At 33.3% G+C, this 20217-nt stretch overlaps 1 protein-coding gene across 1 annotated transcript in view; it reads right to left on the reverse strand.

The window, feature by feature from the left end:
* LOC145245967 (uncharacterized) overlaps positions 1 to 20217 on the reverse strand; it is a 163415-nt gene that overhangs the window by 79522 nt on the left and 63676 nt on the right. Inside the window, exon 3 of the mRNA XM_080107747.1 lies at positions 1627 to 1771. Within this exon, the coding sequence (XP_079963873.1) occupies positions 1627 to 1771 (145 nt within the window). The remainder of the gene's footprint in view (positions 1 to 1626; positions 1772 to 20217) is intronic.

The following is a 20217-nucleotide window of genomic DNA, read 5'->3' on the forward strand; positions in this document are numbered from 1 at the left end:
TAATCAATAAATGGAACTCATGGTTATAGTGGGCCTGAAAATAATAAGAGGTGACTTCACACTCTCCAAAACAAGGCTTCACCACTGGATGCAATCTTATATTATACCCAGAACAGTGGGATGGGCTTCAGTAGTTAATAGGGTTTGGAAATATGGTATGCAGAAATATAAAAAGATAGTTTTTCTTCTAGACAAGGTTTATTGAAAGCCCCTACAACATTTTCTTATATACCCCCTCCACTCAATTCTACTTAAAGCTAGTCTCCCACTTACCCACATAAAACCTAATGAGTTTCATTATATTCCGCGATCATTATTTGATAAATATTGAAAATTTCATTAAAATTGGTTAATTTCCTGATTTTTGGTGAATTTTTAAGTAAAGGGAGGGGTCAAAATGTTTATACATTTTGAGCAGCAGCATTCATTTTGCTCGTACCTAATTTATAAATATTATTGTTATTTGTGTGTGTGTGGGGGGGGGGCTTATCTTCTGAACATTTTTTCTTAAACAGTCCAGAATATTGTGCTTCTGCATATTTTCTCTTTGATCTTTTTGAATTACCTCATAAGTCGACTCCAGGTTCCTAAACTAATTGAGAAATATGATGAGTTTGAGGTTGTTCCTTATGCTGCCCTTGTATGTTTTCTTTAGCTTATGTTGAGGGTTATCTATCATTCCTCATGTGGACCATATATCCTGCCCAGCACATTACTAAGTCACAATACTCAGGCATTTTGACCTGACAATGATATAAGTATAAGGAATTTTATTCTGCCACTTGATGTTGAGCTTATGTTTAGATATTTCTGCTGAAAACACCTTAGCAGTTTGATATGTTTTCATAAAAATGTCCAGATTTATGTACAAAATTAAGTTTGTCATATCATGAGCTGCTCATTCTCTCTTTCATAATCTTTTAAAAGCCACACATGCTTTATAGATGCATAGATGTAGTTCCATATGCAAGGAACCATCTTTTGATCAAAGTTGATCATCCCGAACCTTATTCTATGAACTAAATAATGTCTTAAAAATTTGGTACAAACCTGTTCTCTCAGCAGCCTGTAGTGTTTGGTGCAAACAAAAAGAATGAAAAGAAAAATGGTTGCTGCTCCTCTTTATATGTCGACGACCTTGTCACCTGATATACTTCCGGTTTAAATATAAAAAAGCCTGTGTTTTCAGAGACCGAGTTGATTTTGGAGTTGGATGTTGGAGTAAAATCTTGATATCAGTGCATCTTATTTAACCGCGGAAATTGTTAGTTAAAAGTGCGCCATATTTGACACTTGATGGAAATATATACTAGAAGACTCAGCGTTACCCGGATAATATATGTTGCACATTACCTGTCCTCGCAAAGGTAAAATTATTTCATGTACCTGCTATAAATTACCTAGGGAAGGTAAAATTATTTCATACATGTGTAATACCCGTCCTAGGTTAGGTAAAATATTCTTTTTCTCAAAATAGCAATGATAGATGGACATGAAAACTTCCTCTGTCCTAAGAATAGCAAAGAATATTCAAAATCCACTTCAATTTTCTCATTGTTTATATGGTCCCGAGCAACGCCGGGTAACCCTGCTAGTCATTCAAAAAAGGCAAACTGATGAACTTACCGCAGCTGTTGCCCTATGAAATTTTACATTTGGGTTATTCAGTATTTCCCATAATCCTTCATTGAATCCTCTTCGTTTTTGAGGCTTGCCGTATTTGGATTTAAATTTCTCATAGGCAAAAATATCTTTTGATGCAAGAAAAGCACTGAAAATATAAAAAATAAATATTTAGTGTTTGAGTTTATGTTAAACAATAAAAGATAGCTGCTTGCACATACATTTATTCCAGTTCAAAATATTTTTCTGTGTGAGAATTTTTCTGCACAAAATGTAAATTACAGATGGAAGATTTCTCATTTTACTATTACTAGCATGGATACCCTGCATTGTCCGGGTTGACACAAAGTTCCGCATAAGCCTGACGAATTCTCACAAGAATGAAACGCAGAATATTGTTTAGAATTATATCTTCGTATATTAATTTATGTGAGTAAATGAAGTAATCATCTATATAATCATGATTTAGTGTTGTTGGTCGATAATAGGTAACCTGTTGGATTTAACCTCCCCTTCCCCCACATTCGTTTTTTAAAGAGGAGAGAATGCTTGATAGGATACTACTTAGTTACTCGGGCTTCTAGTTAAGATCAAAGTGTAGTATCTGTTCTCAGCATTCCAGCCCCCCCCCCCCAACCTACGATTATCACAATTTAACTAAACACATACGCAGGATATGATGCTTGGTAGATTGCATTGTGACAAAACGTACACTACTTACTAGATTTTTGGAATAGGACAAATAACAAGGAAATACATTGCATGTCGATTTTTTATGTATTTTTGTTTTGTAAGGAGTAGGAAACTACTTGGTTACTTGGTCTGCTGGCTAAGATCAAAGTGTAGTATTTGTCTCAACATCCCATTGACTTCACCTCTTCCTCCCCCATTTGTTTTTTAAGGAGATAATGCTTGGTAGGAAACTACTTGGTTACTTGGTCTTTTGGCTAAAATGAAAGTCTGTTCTCCACATTCCAGTGACTTCATCACCTCTCCCCCTACAAAAAAAAACTAACAGATACTACATACCTCTCCATCACACAATACAGTAGAACCCCGGGATACAGCATTAAAAATTATTAACAAAATACAGTACAGTACATAATACACATGTATATAATCAAATAACATTATAAATAACACCGCAAGGCGAGGCAAATACCAATACCATAACCAGGGGCACAAAAAAAAAACATTGTATTCCACATCATAATCTGGGGAAAAAAAAAAAAAAAAAAAAAATGTATCTTAGGGCCACCGTATCCCGAGGTTCTACTGTATGTCAATTCTCTATGGCTGACTGGGATAGCTCCCATACATTTATATCAGCTCTACCTCTGTGTTTCATGTTTTAAAAGAATGTGTCCTTTATAGTATCAGACCTGACGGAATGGTTAATTGTAAGTATAGACCACTTCATACCCTCCAAAAAATTGCTGCAAAAACCTAACAGCCAGCCGTGGTTCTCTCCAGAATGTGCTGCTGCCATTGCGTACAGAAATCATTACTTCCATTTCCTCTACTCTTTATCTGTGCATAAACCTAAACATAGATTCCATAAACAAAGCTTTTTTCTTAGAAGTGCACGCCTGTGGAACTGTTCTGTTTTCTTGCTTTTCAACTGACTACAATAATATGGTCGTCTTCAAGTACAACATGAACAAGTTCTTGATAAGCCATCCCCTTAAGTGATCCAATTTACCAAATTTCCACTATTACTATGATATTGTTCCATTGACTGCTGTATACTCCTTAACGCTTATCCTCAAGTGGCCTCTGGGCCTTGATAAGTGGTAACTCCTTTGTAAAAAAAAAAATTTAAAAAAGGTATAAGTAAGTAACATTTCTCCCCAGTAATGGTTAAAACAACCTACCTCTGAATTAAATAGTGTTTGATTTAAAATTCTGTATAAGTCCGATTCTCAAAAAAAAAAAAAAAAAAAAAAGTGCAAGTCTATAAATGGTCCACAAGTAATCTTTTTTATTATAAAAATCTGAAAAAAAAATCTTTATAATGTACGTACTTGTCACTGCATGAAGATGTCATATTCCAAAAATCACGTAAATTGATCAAGTAGTTTTTTTTTTTATTTAAGAAAATCAAATATTATGAGACATTTTATCGAAGAAAAACTTCACGTCATCTTGTTTTTGAATGATACACTGCTAGCGACACCTATTGGGAATGTTTGGAATATAAGATCAGCAAGGGGCAGACAATCAATTTTCCACGCTATAGAAAAAAAAACTTGGAAAATTAAGACATTTATAAGTTTTTGAGGATGTTGAAAACGAAAATAATGTTTAAAAAATGAGTAGTTTCTAAGATATGAAGAAATGTTGGTTTAAAGAAAGTGGGGGATCGCTTTTCTATAATAATTTAATGTATAATGATCACCCACTTTATGGCCACGACTAGTGTAAATCTTGAATTTACTCCACTGAAATACACATTTGCCGAATTTTTGTTGGAGGAGCGTCAACGTGTGGGTGCTCAATTTACGTATTCTTCATATCTTGGAGACTACTCGTTTGCTAGAATTTTAAACGTTATTTTCGTTTTCAACATCCTCAAAAACTTATGTCTTAATTTTCCAAGTTTTTTTTTTCTATAGCGTGGACAGTCGATTGTCTGCCCCTTACTGATCTTATATTCCAAACATTCCCAATGGGTGTCGCTAGCAATGTATCATTCAAAAACAAGATGGTGTGAAGTTTTTCTTCGATAAAATGTCTCATAATATTTGATTTTCTTACATAAAAAAAAAACTACTTGATCAATTTACGTGATTTTTGGAATATGACATTTTCATGCAGTGACAGGTACATACATTATAAAGATTTTTTTTCAGATTTTTATAGTAAAAAAGATTACTTGCGGACCATTTATAGACTTGCACCAAAAAGAAAAAAAAGAAAAAAAAAAAAAAAAAATGCACCTGAAGAAGGTCGGAAGTTACATCAGCCAAAAGGTGAAAATAACACCCAAGATGGGAATAGTTCAAATAATTCAAATATACTCCAAAGCAACATTAAAATGTCTATGTGAAATACTTTCTAGAAAGAAAAAAGTACTTGCTATTTTGGGAATAACATTAACAGAATTAGTTGGTCACTAACAATTAGTTAATTAAACTAGAAAAAGTTTGAATTTAATTTAATGAAATTAACATTTGCGCACACTGAGTAATATAACCATTACTTAAATGAGATCTGAAGAAAAACAAGTAATTTTATAGGAGCATTTTCATTTACTTTTGAGGACAATATAAGGGTGTTTTCAGAGAATGAAATAAAAGTATAAATCAAACCATTCTAAATTCTGCTAACGTGTTCTCATGTTTAAATTGGACAGCATTTTCATTGCTAAAAAAGTTCTCTTTTTGAGTTATTTTTAATACATTCATGCGTCTTTACAAGTGACTGTTTGTCGGTCAGTTACTCAGAAGTTTGAAATGCATTTTTATCACTAAACACAGACTGAATGGCTCCATCATAAGAATGGAACTATTCTGATTATGAGCAAAGTAAAGATCATAAATATGAAGATAAACAAGCCAAAGCAATAGGTTTGGTCATATCTTGTATTTACTTAATCCTGTTTCACCAGTTATGGCAAATATTGAGCAGTGTTTTAATATTTTTTATAAATTTCAAATTGATTTCATTTATTACATAAATATTTTTATTTTGCTTAGTGATATTTCAGAGGAGAAAATTAAAGCTGTTCTCTCACAATCAGGAGTCTTCTCACTGCCACTCATTAAAAACCTGATTTTATTTAATAAAACAATTTTTGTTTGCACCAGTTCTTGTTTCTGTTATTCAGTCAGACATGTTTTGATTAACTAATTAACAGAATTTTGTTTATAGTTTTGAAAAATAATGCCTTTGTTCTATATTGGCTTCCAGTAAATCATATGCTAGGTCTTGTAAATCCATGTGGTTGAGGTTAATTCCTATTTCAGTCACTTAAATTATTTGTTTGCTTGTGTGTGTGTGACCCTAAAACAAACCAGGTTTTTTTTTTTGTTTTGTTACATAGGAATCACCACTTATCAAGGCCTAGACACCACTCGAGGATAAGAGTTAAGAGTGTACAGTAGTCAATTGGACAATATAATAATCGTTATTAATGGAAATTTGGTAAATTTGTTAACAAGTGGAACGGCTCATCAAGAACTTGTTTACGTTGGACTCGAAGACAATCAGATTGTAGTCGGCTGGAAAATGGAAGACAGTTCCACAGGCGTGCGCTTCTAAGAAAGAAGCTTTGTTCATGGAATCAACGTTTAGGTTTAGGCACAGATAAAGAGTGGGAGGAATTATTGATGGTGTTTTCAGCTAGACGAGTGTTTCTTGTGAAAGTTTAGCGAGGGGGAACCATAGACTGAAACTCAGCCGAGCACTTGCCATGAAAATAACGATAAAGCAGAGACAAACTCACAACATCTCTTCTGTGAGATAGAGGTTGCAGGGAAGAGAAAAGGACATCTCCTACGAGGCTACGAAGTCTATTTTGAACTCTATCAAGGCAGGACAAGTCCTTTCTAGCAACTTCTGCCAATATGTAGCAACACTACTCCATTCTTGGACGTACCTGGCTCTTATATAGATAGAGAATTGCATCAGCAGTGAGATATCTACTGGATTGATAGAAGGATCCCATCATTTTTTCCAGCGGCCTTGGCAACAGATTTGATGTACGCATTCCATTTCAGATCAGGAGTAAAGGTCTAGCCCAGAAGCTTGCCAAACATGACGTCTCCCCAAGACGAGAGCCATTCATTTCAATTGATGCCAGATGAGGATCAGGACGTTGATGATGTAAAGATAGAAGCTTGGTTTTAGATGTATTAAAAGTAACCAGCCACTCCTTTCCCCATTGTACCACGTGCTCAACATGAGGAGAGAATCGGAGAGAACTTGGTTGTTTACGGTCTTAGATGTGCTACCATAGATGGTAGTGTCATCAGCATAAATGTCTACGAATCATGTAAGGATGTGATTTGGAAGATCATTAAATGTAGATCAGGAAAAGAGTTGGGCCAAGGATGGACCTCTGACGGACTCCAACATTAATACTGTGAGCTTCTGATTTTTGCCCATCAACTACTACTCTTATGAACCTATCAGAGAGAAATGATTTAATAATTAAGACATTTCCAGCTATACCATGGCTGGAGATCTTGTGAAGTAAACCTTTATGCCATACCCTATCAAAGGCCTTTGATATATCAAGAGCAATTGCCCTAAAAAGGTTGCCTCCGTTAAGAGATTTGCTAATCCTATGAGATAACTGTAAGCACATCTGCTGTACATCTAGCAGAATGGAAACCATATTGTGTGTCATTAAGAAGGTTATTTTTGTTGAGATGGTTGATTACTTTTCTATTTAACACAGATTCCAGCAACTTACTCATGACGCACAGGAGACTTATTGGCCTGTACTGAGGGAGAGATGAGCGATCACCTGAATTCTTAAATACAGGGCATACTGATGAGATTTTCCAGGATGATGGGAAGCAATTCTCTTTAACACAACGTTTAAACAGTTTTGTAAGTATGAACGCTAGTTCTGGTTGAAGTTTTTTGAGTACTATAATTGGAATACCATCAGGGCAGGTTGCTTTACTGGAATCAAGATTTTTTTGATTAGCTTGGCAACATTACGTACAGATATTTGTATATCACATAGCATGTTTTCTGATACAGGAAGAAATATTGGGGGTTGGCGGCCTTGATCGCAAAGGGTAGAATTAGATGCAAAGAGTTTGGCTTTGTCTGATGCATACGATATTACCTCAGGTCCATTGATGATAGTTGGAATAGAGCACACGCTTCTGTTCAGGATTCTGTTTGCTTTTGGTCAAAACTGCTGGGAACCAAGCTGCTGCTCAGCTACTTTGGACTTGACGAACTGAGCATACAACTCTCTTGCGTTCTTTATTATTTCTTTACAATGGTTGCTAGCAGTCCTGAAAGTGACTTTAGTCTCCATACATCTATTATGTTGGAAGCAATGGAAAAAGTGATTTTTGTGCGCAATGGCAGCAGCACATTCTGGGGAGAATCATAGCTGGCTGTTAGGTTTTCACTGAAACTTTTTCGAGGGTATGAAACGGTCTATACCTACAATTAACCATTCCATCAGGTCTGATACTATAGAGGACACATCCTTTTTAAACATGGAATGCAGAGGTAGATCTGATATAAATGTACGGAAGATATCCCAGTCAGCCATAGTGTATCGATATACTGTACGATGGAGAGGTACGTCTGAGGACTTATTACATTTCATATTTATCTCAACTGATACAGCAGAGTGGTCGGAAGGAGACAGAATAGAAACTGAACATAGTTCAGGGCAAGTTGTGAGAAAAAGGTTTAGGAGACTTGCACACTGCCCGTCAGTGTCGGGCACATGGGAGGGTTCGTGAACAATCTGAGTGAGGTCATAAGCAAGAGAGAAATCGTGACAGAACCTCCCCTCATCATCGGTCTTGTTTGAGTGGGTTAACCATTCCACCTTGTGAACATTGAAGTCTCCACAAATGTGAATGTTAGCTGAAGGATAAGCAGATAGGACATGGTCAATTTTCTCAGATATGCTTTTAAAGATAGTAACTCCGCTGTTGTGGGGGGCGATAGAGAGTAAATATAAGTACAGTAGTGTGAGCAAGTGCAACCTGGAAGCACATATAGAGTAAGTTAGGATCTTCTCTGGAGATGTCCCTACCACATGGAAAGCTATCTTTAATATAGGCACATATTCCATGCCCATGGCGATCTTGGGGGTCAGATTTTTAAGTTAAGTTAGAGTATCCTTTAATTATGAACTCCTCTAGGGAAATCGTCTGTCCAATGCCAGTTTCACTTAGAAATAATAAGTCTGGTTTAGTCTCCTGTAATTGGGTTCCAACCTCTGGGAGATTAGAACATAGACCCCTGATGTTGGAGAAGGAGACATGGTAGTGGGGGTCGACGTTGGAAGTTGGAGATCCAGGTTTAATTGTGTATTTTTTCTTGAAACTTGTCATGATGGAGTTTTGGAATTTGTGGACTAGGTCGTCAGACTTGCTTAGAGCAATTAAGGGAAACTAAGAGAGAAAAAGAAACGAAGAAATTTATTTATTTTTGTAGCACATAAGGTAAAGCCGTAACAATTACCCACTAATATGGCATTGAGAGGCCCCACCAGAAGCTACTGCATGGTCCAGAATCCATTCACCAAATGGCAATACCAGCAGCCCCAATACTTTGCACTTGCTGATAGTACAGCCTCCTTAGTGGTCAATCCAAGGTTCGGGTCCCTGACTATCAGGTGGATAACATCAGCCCAGGTAAAACGTTTACCTCCAGCACCCTTACTAGTGACATGGCTACAAGGATAGACATAGAAACAGAAAATTTCCGACATCTCTGGCGACTGTTCGCGCAAAATACTGCCATGGTTGGCAGCTTTTTTTGCCTCCCTTTGTCAGAAAAATCACTCATTAAAAAATGAGGACTGAGGGATAAATAAAGAGAAGCAAGCGAGAGTAATAGGAGCTGCCGATAACGCATCCAAATGCATTCTCTGCTCTCCATAAAAAAAAAAGATTTATTAAGTATTGTACTTAATAAAGTCTAATCGGCGTGTTTAAGGGAAAGTATGGTGATAGATTCCCCTCTCACGAACTGAAAATGAATACAATTGCCTAATCTATTTATGCAATCAACTAGGTAGTTAAAATAAACATTTATGGACGAGAAAAGCTATTATTAAATAAAACAATCAGAAAATAAATATATAAATTAAATACTGAAATAAAATGTAGTTATTAACATTTGAATCTAAAAAGATAAAAATTAAAATTAATATAGCAGCCACTTATCTCGAAAAGAGTTCCGTCTCCAAAATGTAAACTGTTGAAGGGAAATTAGCTTTAAAAACATCAGCGTTCCAAAGACTTTTTTTTTATAAATTTAACTATTAAAAGAAAAGTGTGATCGTATTCTGAAATTCAGCTAGTGACGTTTTAAGAAATTGCAAGATAAAAAGGAAGCGCCGGGGGGGGGGGGGATCTTCCGAAAGTCAGCTGGTGATGTTTTAAGGAATTGTGAGATAAAAGGAAGGCAGGGCGGATTTCTGTAAAGAAAATATAATGGTTTAGTCTATGCTATCTTTAAGATCAACTTGGTAGATATAATAAACATTATTTATAACAAAGAGCAGATGTCTGCATGTCTCACTAAAATTTGAAAAATGTACACACATCCACAAAGTTGGTATTATTATTTATAATCAGTATAGCATCAGAAAAATAATACCTAGGAAAGAGAGATTCATTCTCTAGGGGTCAAATGGCCATTTATATAATTTAATGATCAAGAAATAAACAAACAATTATTAATATTATCATGTAGTAAGAAATAAATTAGCATTTTATTTTTTCCAAATAGAAATTTAAAAAATAGTAGATGCTAATTCTGGATTTCTCATTTAATGTGTGCAATATCTTAGAGCCATTGAATGTAATTTTGGAAATTATGACAGAATTGCTGTGTCATTCTCCAGTCTTTTTGATAGTGTCATATATATAAAAAAATAAAAAAGAAAAAAAAAGCTACTTGGCATTGTATGGAAGTCGTAATATTACTAGTACTTTAGATACCAGCATGTAAAAAGACATGACAATGAAAAACATCATGTATTTCATAATTACTTTATATCTTGAAACAGAGTCAGTTTATTGGCTGTTTCTTTGACGTATTTATAACAATTTTCACTCATGAACTACAGGAACAAATTTAATGAAAAAAAAAATATAAACATACCTAACTTTATATAGAGATAAAACTAGATTTATTCAGAAAACTAAAACGCATGTGTATAAATTTATTTGATGTCAATTGTACACTTTAAAATAAGTACATAAATAACTGATTAAATAAAATGAGACATTTGTTAAAGAAATCTCCATCAGACTTGATTCATTTTATAGATATACTTTGTACTTATTCCACTATAGACAGTCTGCAGTAGTTGGGTAGTGTGGACTCATTTCACTATCTTGGTAATATGGCACCTTCAGCTTAAATAGTTGGGAGTAAGAACAACTTTTGTTGCTGAAATTCAGACTACAAATCTCTTGTCACTCGATGACTGAAGATACATTACCTTTAAATATTTCTTTCAAACTCTTCGGCTTAATATTCACAAGGAACACGAGTTGGAACATTGCCAGGGCTGCTGTGAAAAAGGTGGGCTCTCTCTATCATGCTAGAAAGTTACTTATGCCTGAAAGTATCCTTTACCTCTAAAAGGCCACCACACATTTGGGCTGGTGCAACTCTTGCTTTTGCACAGGGTTTAAAAGAGTTGCCAATCTGATAGGTCCTGTACAGTCATCCAAGCATCGACCAATGTCCCATCGATGAAATGTTGCATCCCCGTCTGTTTTACAAGTATTCTAATGATGGATGCTCTGATGAACTACAAGCCCTTGTACCCCCCCTCCAGGCGTAAATACCATTGACAAACTCAACAAGCAGCCAAGTCCCACCCCCTACACAGAGATATCTATATGTAAGAAAACCTACTCTAATAGTTTCTTCCCCAAAACTGCTAGACTCTGGAACTCCCTTCCAGGTTCATGTTTTCCCAAGTATACTGACATGCAGAAGTTCAAGTGTAATGTAAATAGACATCTTGCTGCTCGACTTCCTACATAGTATCCCTGCAACTACTGTCCCTGATAGTACCTATTTACTATGCCTCCCCACGGGACAGAGTCAGACACCAGGGTCGTTTTTTAACGTGGAGAAAAGGTACAAAAATAAAAATTGTCTTAGTCGTGAAGGATTTCTCCTCCACCGAAAGAGAACAAGAAATAGAAGTGCAGCATCTGAAGAACAGATACTACACTTTGATCTTGTCCTGAAGGCCAAGTATAGCCCACTACATTAAAGTGGCATTGTATCTTGTTTGGGGTGAAAATGAAATTTTAAAAATTACTTGGAGACAATTTTTACTAACATGTAATATTACACTAAAGGTTAGACATTGTAAACTTGACTTCATGTAACAAGTGAAATTTAACGACAGATTAAAATGGGAAGAAGTTCACAAAATTTCTTCTGTGAGTGAATAATGGACTCCCACAAATTCAGTCACAAAGTGATAGGTCTATGATTCAGTGGATTTGTGGTGTGCATCTCAACAAACTTCTTACTCCATTGCTATTGAAGCTGGTTATGCTCAGACTAGACTCAGCTGTGTTGCAACCGCCTGCTGTAGTAATTGTTGTGCGAAACTAATTGGATAAATAGATGTACATATATCATACTTGAGGATAACAAAGGAAAATACAGTCCGAAGGAGACTTGGAGTAAAAAAATGACACCAAGCAATGTCATGTCAACTCTAATGTAAATGATAGGATTTCATAGAGAAAATCACTTTGTACTACGATAACAAAAATTACATCTGATGTGAAAAAGGACACTCTAAATGATGAAGAAAAAAAAGTTTCTCAGAGATGTTAGTCACTAAAAGTTTTAGGGGCTTAAAAACATTACTTTCTCATTCAAGCAAGAATGATCATTTTAAAGCTGACATTTTGGCAAAGGTTCGCTTGGTTCTGCATGTGTTTAAAATGTTCAAATTTGTTTGCATGAATGGAGGGCTACTCTCAACAGGATTATCATTATGAATTTTAGCTAATCAGAATTGTCTTTATACACTTTATAATTTACGCACTTAATCATTTTTATCCAATCATATGAACGAGTACCATATTATTGAAGGTTAAGGATATGCATGGCATAGCAGAAATGATATGAGAAGAATACAATGGATGTATAATGGGAGTTTTAAAGACAGGCTTATATCTGAACAGTATAGTGATATGTGTGCAGAACAAGAAACTAATGATATGGTTAAACAGAAAGAAAGGGTACGAGTTGTTGTGTTGGTACATATAGGTTAGGAGCAGGTTCAGTTCAAAAAAGGTCAAGGAAAACATTAGAAAAAGACAAAGACCTGGCTGGAATTAGGATAGTTTGGAAGTCAATTTTTTAAAGCTACTCAATTCATGCCCGCATGTAAACCTGACATTCAATCGAATATGATGATCAAGATGGAGTAAGGATTGTATCTGCATTCTTCAGAAGACGGTCGCTTAGAAATGATTGTTGTTTTTCTATCTTTTTTGTGTCCTAATGATTCACCATTAATCAAGACCTAGACGCCACTCAAAGATAAGGGTGAATAACTTTGCCAGGTGGATGTGAGACAACTCCATAAGGATTTGTAATGATTATTGAAACTGGACAGAATGCTTTTAAGGATTCATTCTAGTATGAATTTAAAGAGCCTTAAACTTGTCGAGATGCATTGTATTAATAGAGAATTACTATTTTTTTTACCATGACTGATATCGCAATTTTTTTTACTGATATTATAATCTACTATTTATAATTATTGGTTTTGAAAATTTCTGAAACAGTATTATCATTGTATAAATTTTAACCAACCAAAATTGTATTAATACAACTTTTCAAATTAATGAGTTTTATTAGCAATACACACAAACGATAAAACGCTTTGAATAATTATGGATTTCAAGGGTGTTCTGCTGAAATCGTCATATTTTAAAAACCAAAGTATCTTAAGTCTTCAAAATACCATCATTTTGTTCGAAAATGAATATACTTTTAAATAAATTAATAAATAATAATGTACATTATATATTTTAAGAGTTTTAAGCAAATAAAGTGCTAAAAATGTTATCATAAAACAGCGTTTTCAGTAAGATTTTGTAGTTATATTAGTTTTTAATGGTGAATTTAACAGTCTTTTGTTAAAAAAAAAAAACAAAAAAAATGTAAAATATGATTTTTTTGCTTCACATGTGCGAGCAGTACCCACCCCCAATGTATTTTTTTTTGCCTTTTTTTACAATTTTTTTCAACAGATTATAATCGAATGGACACAAATCTACCCAATTATAAAAAAAAAAAAAATACAAAATCAATATTTAAATATTTGTAGGAGGTGTTCAGTTTCTAGTTAAGTTCCTATTTACTTGCCTCCCAACGAGGACAGTTAGACACAAGGTCAGTTTTTAAAATCCAGCTTCCCAAAAAGGGTCAATCTGGATAGAAACAAACATAAAAATTGTCTCAGTCATGAAGGATTTCTCCTTCACTGACAGAAAAGGCAAAGTATAGCATCAGAATACTACACTGTGATCTTGGCCGGAAGTCCAGGTAGAAAAAAAAAAAAAAAAAAATGTTTTAAACTGGAAAGTTTAACGAAATAATGTGTCACTCGGACAAGAAATGTAATTGAAAATAAAAACTAAATTTGTTAGTTTTAGTAAAAAATGTTTTTTGATATTTAAATAAGTGGGCAAAAATACTTAATAAGTTTTTCAAACGTCACGTTTTCTGTTAGTGACGTCACTTGTTTTAAATGAAATTTATTTTTGTCTATTTGTTGTAATTCTTGTTAAGTTTCACACCCCTTAAGAATTACGACAAACAAACAAAATTAAATTTCATACTAAAAAGTAATTTGATGTCCAAAATTTAAAGCATAACATTTTCAAAAGCCAATAATTATGACCCACTAACCGTAAATATGGGGGTCAAACGCCGTAAAAAAAAAAAAAAAAAAGAAAACTCCCTTAACCCTAGGTACGAGTGGCAAGCCTCTTCCTTTTAAAACCTTTAGCCCTAACAATAACGCTAAGTCTAAGTGACAAGCTACTCACCCAAGTTCCTTGGTAAGCTACATATAAGTGTCTTTAAAAAAAAAAAAAAATCCTTCCTTAAAGAAAAGTGCACCATAAAAAAAATAAATTGGTCAACTGTCCTAAATGCTAGAATGGTCTCCAAATGGTGAATTATTTTACATTAAATTTATGTGAAACTAACCCCCACTCTAAATTCTAAAATTGTTTTTGTTTTGTTTCTATCAAGTCTTCAGAGTGTTCACACATAATTTTCCTTAGCTCTATCATTAACCTAAAGTCAGAGTGGCAACTTCCCCACCCTCTCATAATTGCACAAAGACCCTCTTAAACCACACAATCATCTTTAGAAAAAAAAAAAATAAGACGCACAAGATTTATCTGATAGAAAAAAAATGGTTCTGCTCTAAAATGCTAGAATAGCTCAAAATGGGAAATCATTTTATATTAAATTCCAAAATAATACCTGTTTATCTTTCATTAAAGTTTTTTAAGGTATTCACACCTACAAAGGTAAAATCGCATATTTTGGAGAGGTGGTCAGATGGGGTGGGGGGGGGTTACGGAGGTATTAATCTACAATAATACCAAAGAAATATTGCAATATATTCATTTTTAAACAGTCCTAGATTTCGATTTCCATTATTTGTACATATAATGCATTACAATTCAGCTTTGAGTTCTTTAACTTCTTTCCTTTTAATGAATACATGGCATTTTTAAGGAATTGCAGCATATTTATGTGCATTTACTGCAGATTATTTGGAAACCATTAATTTTTGGAGATTTTCAGTAACATATTCTAATTTCTAGCACAAAATACACTTATATGGTAAATTTCATTGCTTAATCCTCTGTTTTAACAAAGATATAGCATTTTTACCGAAAAAGTAGTGTAAAAAATGTGACAAAACGCATATGGTCTTAAAGAGGGAAAAATATCCAAACATGTGAGACACAAAAATAGTCGTAACTTCCTTAATTTTAATTGGATTTAAAAAAATTAAAAAACATTCCTTCTTAGCTCATCAAGCTCTTTCTAGAGATACCAATATCGAAATATTTTAAACTATTTCAATTTTTTCATGTGTATTGCTAGTTTTATCCAATCATATCAAAGATTACCATTTTACTCATAATTTATTTGCTATACATAACTTAAATTAGTGGTTACCATTTCCATCCAATGATTTTATTTCGCGTTAATCTATTAAAACAGTTGACCTTTCCTCGTCTTTATTTTGGGGGATTTTACTCAAACCTGAAGTGGCCTTATTTTACTTAAGACAGTTTGATTATAGGCAGCTTTTTTGATGGAACCCAACACATCATCTAGAAATGTAATGATTCATTGATGTACCCTCTTATTTGCTGACAATATTAATCATAATTAATGGGAAAAAAAAATCCCAATAAATACACCAGTTACCCACCCCTTCTTGTCTTATTTCCTTTAATATTATCTTCATTTTCATTCATCTATATATATAAAAGCCAAAAATCTGTATGTATGTATGTATGTATGTTTGTTTGTAACGCTAAAACTTTTGAGAGACGGAACCAAAGTTGACAAATGTGGTATCATATTGAAGCTCCATCACCCGGATGACAAATATCGAAATTTCACGTCAAACGGACCACTAGAAGTGGTTCAACTGATCAGTTTTCTTCAAGGGGGGGGCCCCCCAAATCCCAAACATCTGTGTGTATGTAGGTTTGTATGTAACGCTAAAACTTTTGACAGACAACCAAACTTGACAAATTTGGTATCATATTGAAACCCCATCACCCGGATGACAAATAACGAAATTTCACGTCAAACGGATCACTAGAAGTAGGTCAACTGATCAGTTTTCTTCAAGGGGGGCCCTCCAAAAACCTGTCATTATCTACGCTAGCAAATTTAGATTTGCAATTACAGAATATGATTCTAATTTTTTCCTTTGCTCTTTATTATAACACTACACTAAGTTTACTGTGTTATTTCGCTACAGTTGATATTGTGTAGAACAATAAGAAAATCATAGTGAACAATGCATTCAACAAAATTTCACACAAATTTCTAGATACCTATATCTAATAAGTTCAAAAGAAAGGACACACTTAGGGAGGTATTTTGGTGGTCAAGTCACTAAATAGAGATTAACTGGTTTCCCGGCATAGCCCAGGATGTAATAAAGATTGACTGAAATACATGTTCTAGCTGGTTTCTAGGCGTTGCCAGGGATGTAATATAGACACATTATGTTGTATATTACCTGTTCTCTTCTCCCTAAGGTAAAACAATTTCATATACATGCTGTAAATTACCTACGCTAGGGATAAAACATGAACAATACCAGTCCTAGGGTAGATAAAACAAATAATACATAGAGATGAAAGATTCCTCTCCCCTAAGAATAAAACATATATTCAATATCTGCTTTTGTTTTTTCATTGTTTATACGGTCCCGAGCAACGCCGGGTAGCCCTGCTAGTGAAATATATAAAAGACAAAAGATTTAATTAATGAAAACCCTTACACATTTCTATTATTCATTATTAATCAAATTTCCAAATGGATCAAGTGCATATTTTACTTCTCTATTGTCTCAAATTTATTTAATTTCATATTCTCTTTGAGAGAAATAGGAATTTATCAAAATTTTTCACAAACTAATATGTATTCATTTTAAACCAGCTTTATCTACTGTGCATTTTACCTTCATTTTGGCAATTTTAGCTTGAAGGATCCCCTAATCCTGTTTTCATTGCAGGACTTTACATTGAGAGTGAAAAAGGCACATTTGCAGGTGATTTTTCCAAGTGGTGACTAGAAATAATAAAATGCTTATTTTGGGGGGCAATTGTGTTTATAAATTCCAGGGACAATCTTCCGAAGCTCATTGCTGAGTGAAAAATGTTTTTCAACATTTTTTTTTTCTTTTTAAAGAAAACAAAGTCAAATTATTTAAACAATAAAAGGTTTAATAGAACAATATATTTTTTTGATGAAGACTGTTTAAAAAAAAAAATTTTAAAAAACACCTTAAGAAATTCAAATATTTATACCTTTAAATCTCAACAATTCAGTGCACATTTACAATTACACTTATTTTTTTAAAAATACAAAAAAATCTTCATGATGTACGTACTTGTCATGGAACAAAGATGTCATTCTAAAAATCATATGCGTTTGGCTAATAACTTCTCTATTTCATTAGTAAACAAAGATATTTAGTTATCAAAGGTCAACTAAATATAAATTTAGTTCATAGAGCCTTGCATTACGTTTTTTTTTTATTTAGTGATTTTTTTTGTTTGTTTTTTCTAAGGAAAGAAATCATTCTCTTGTGTGATAGTTATTCTTGGACATTTCATCAAAATTGTGCCACTATTACAATTGGTCAATTTATGACTTGAAATAAAATCTATAATTTATTTCTGACCGTTAATCTCTTTAAACAGTGATTATGATAGATTTGATCTAAAATTCATCTAATGAAGAACAACTGACTATTTGTTCTAATTCTTTACAATTCCCCTTCATTTGGATATTTTTTGGAGAAAAGAGAGTGAAGAGATATCTTAAAGCAGAATGTATGAAAGCAATTGATGAGAGATTCAAACTTTATGCCTTTTTTCTGATGAAATTTTTTTTTTTTTAATATTAGATTAGATTGTTTTTTGAATCAGAATATTTGTTAAAAATTAATTCCATGAGGCAATGCCTAAAATAAATATGATTAATGCAATTCACAATTATACCTCAACTTATACATGAAAAGTACTTTGTTCGTTTCCTATGAACTCTGAAACGCCTGAACCGACTTTTTCTTTTTTTTTTTTTTTTTTATTTCACAGAAATGTACTTTATGCGTTTGTGAGAGTTTTTAAATAAATTTTTATCACAATGCCTCTGATAAGTATTGAAAAATAAAATCTGATTAAAGAAAGAACAGTTTGATTTTAACCAAAGTTAACTCCCTTATATAAGCCTTACATCACAAGTGCATTTGAGAAGTTTTATCACAGCACAAGCAGAAGCGCCTGGCATACAAAAACTACAGTAGATTCTTTGATAAAAGAGAAGCATGCTCGAAATGAATATTTTTGTTTAGAGCACAATCGAACCATGATACTTGATTGTTGTATTTTTAATTTAAGCCATTATACAAAAATAATTTTATAAAATCAATAGTAGGTTCTCTACAGTGCAGTGTAGACTATAATGTATTGTAGACCAAGTCAGTATAGGGATGCATGTGAAGCTTCGTCCCAGTGCACCACCATGGGTTCCCAACTAGAGCAGGCAATCAATTGATTTGATTGAAAAATGAATGATTTCACTGACAATAAAAGAATTGAAAGCATAGAACATTTGTTGATCTCCATTCAATCCCAATCTTCTTGCTAGTTGTAAATAAAATTCTGTTGTTAATTCTGAGAGTTTTTTTTACTTTAAATTTTAAAGTTTAACTTAAAAATACTTTGCTAAAGAAAATATAGCACAAGCACAGTTTAAATTTATGCATTTTTTATACTTATTATTTGCAGGCGTCCTAGCATTGCCCAGCTGTAAAATATGCTAAAATATATTTTAATTTATACAGATTTCATTTTTATTATTACAGAGCCAATTCTCCATTGATTATTATATTGTATTCAATATATAACAGTGATTTCAAAAAGTTTTAAAAAAATATATATGACTTGGGTGTTATCAGCTAGAATCAAAACCAAAACATCTAGCTCTCTAGTAGTATTCGCTACCATTTGACCTGAGAATACATGCATATCAAGATTTTATAAATTAACTTTTAAATGTATATTTGCACATGTGTAGAAGAGAAGATACACATTAAGTCAACTTGCACCTGCAAAGTTCCAATTTTTCAATTCTGACTCCTTAGTAGCTATTGTTTTTTTTGTCTAAAAACCAAATCAAATTTTTTCCACAAGTCCAGGTCTCCCATATATCACGTTTCAAGTCTGTAGATCACAAATTGAGAGCGTAATTTGGTAGAGACTGTTTCACACACAAGTTCACTTTTATAGATACAGATTTACAGTTTATTTAGGAGATTGTATCATAATTTAAAAATCTAATAAAATTATTTTTGTAATAAAAAGCCTAAGAGCAGTTACAGAACTTGAATGCCTACAAGACACTATCCTCGAGTGTCTAAGGTCTCTCTGTACAGGGGTTTGTCAGACCAACCCAGCATGAGGATACTTTTCCCTAGAAGTAAACCATGACTAAATATTCAAAATAACATAATATTCACAGTCCAAATAAGATCTCACTATAACTAATTCACATTAGCTTTTATGAAAAATGGCGCACCTTCTCCAAGTGATGTTACCTCAAGTAACTGCACTAAGCTGGATACTCCACCAGACTAGATAAATTCTTGTCCTGGAATCCAGTAAGGCCAAACGAAAGATATCCTACAACATATGAAAATGGTTAACTGAAGGGAGGAAACTTATGTTCTCAATTTCTTTACTAACTCAGTGTTTGAAAGATAAAGACTTTAATGCAACATTTGAATATCTATGTATCTCAGATAAAGTTCAAGTGTTAGCCCCAGGTTGTCGGCCCCTTGATTTCTGAGAACTTCGACTGAAGTAAAATAAAACAAAAATTAGAAAAGTAGGTATGTTTAATATTTGATTATGATAAATTTTAAGGAGCCTTAATTTAATATTACTACAGACATTTATTTTTAAATATAATATATAATCGAACTCTAGGAAATAAAATTTTAAAATTAAAATTTTCAATGATAGTAAGCATTGTGTTTCCATATACCTTTTCAACTTTTACGCATCACTTTTTTTTTGATACATGCTATTTTGAATGTTTAAAATT

Source organism: Euprymna scolopes, chromosome 23 (genome assembly GCF_053919585.1).
Source record: "Euprymna scolopes isolate OS-2025 chromosome 23, ASM5391958v1, whole genome shotgun sequence".
Classification (NCBI taxonomy): Eukaryota; Metazoa; Mollusca; class Cephalopoda; order Sepiida; family Sepiolidae; genus Euprymna; species Euprymna scolopes.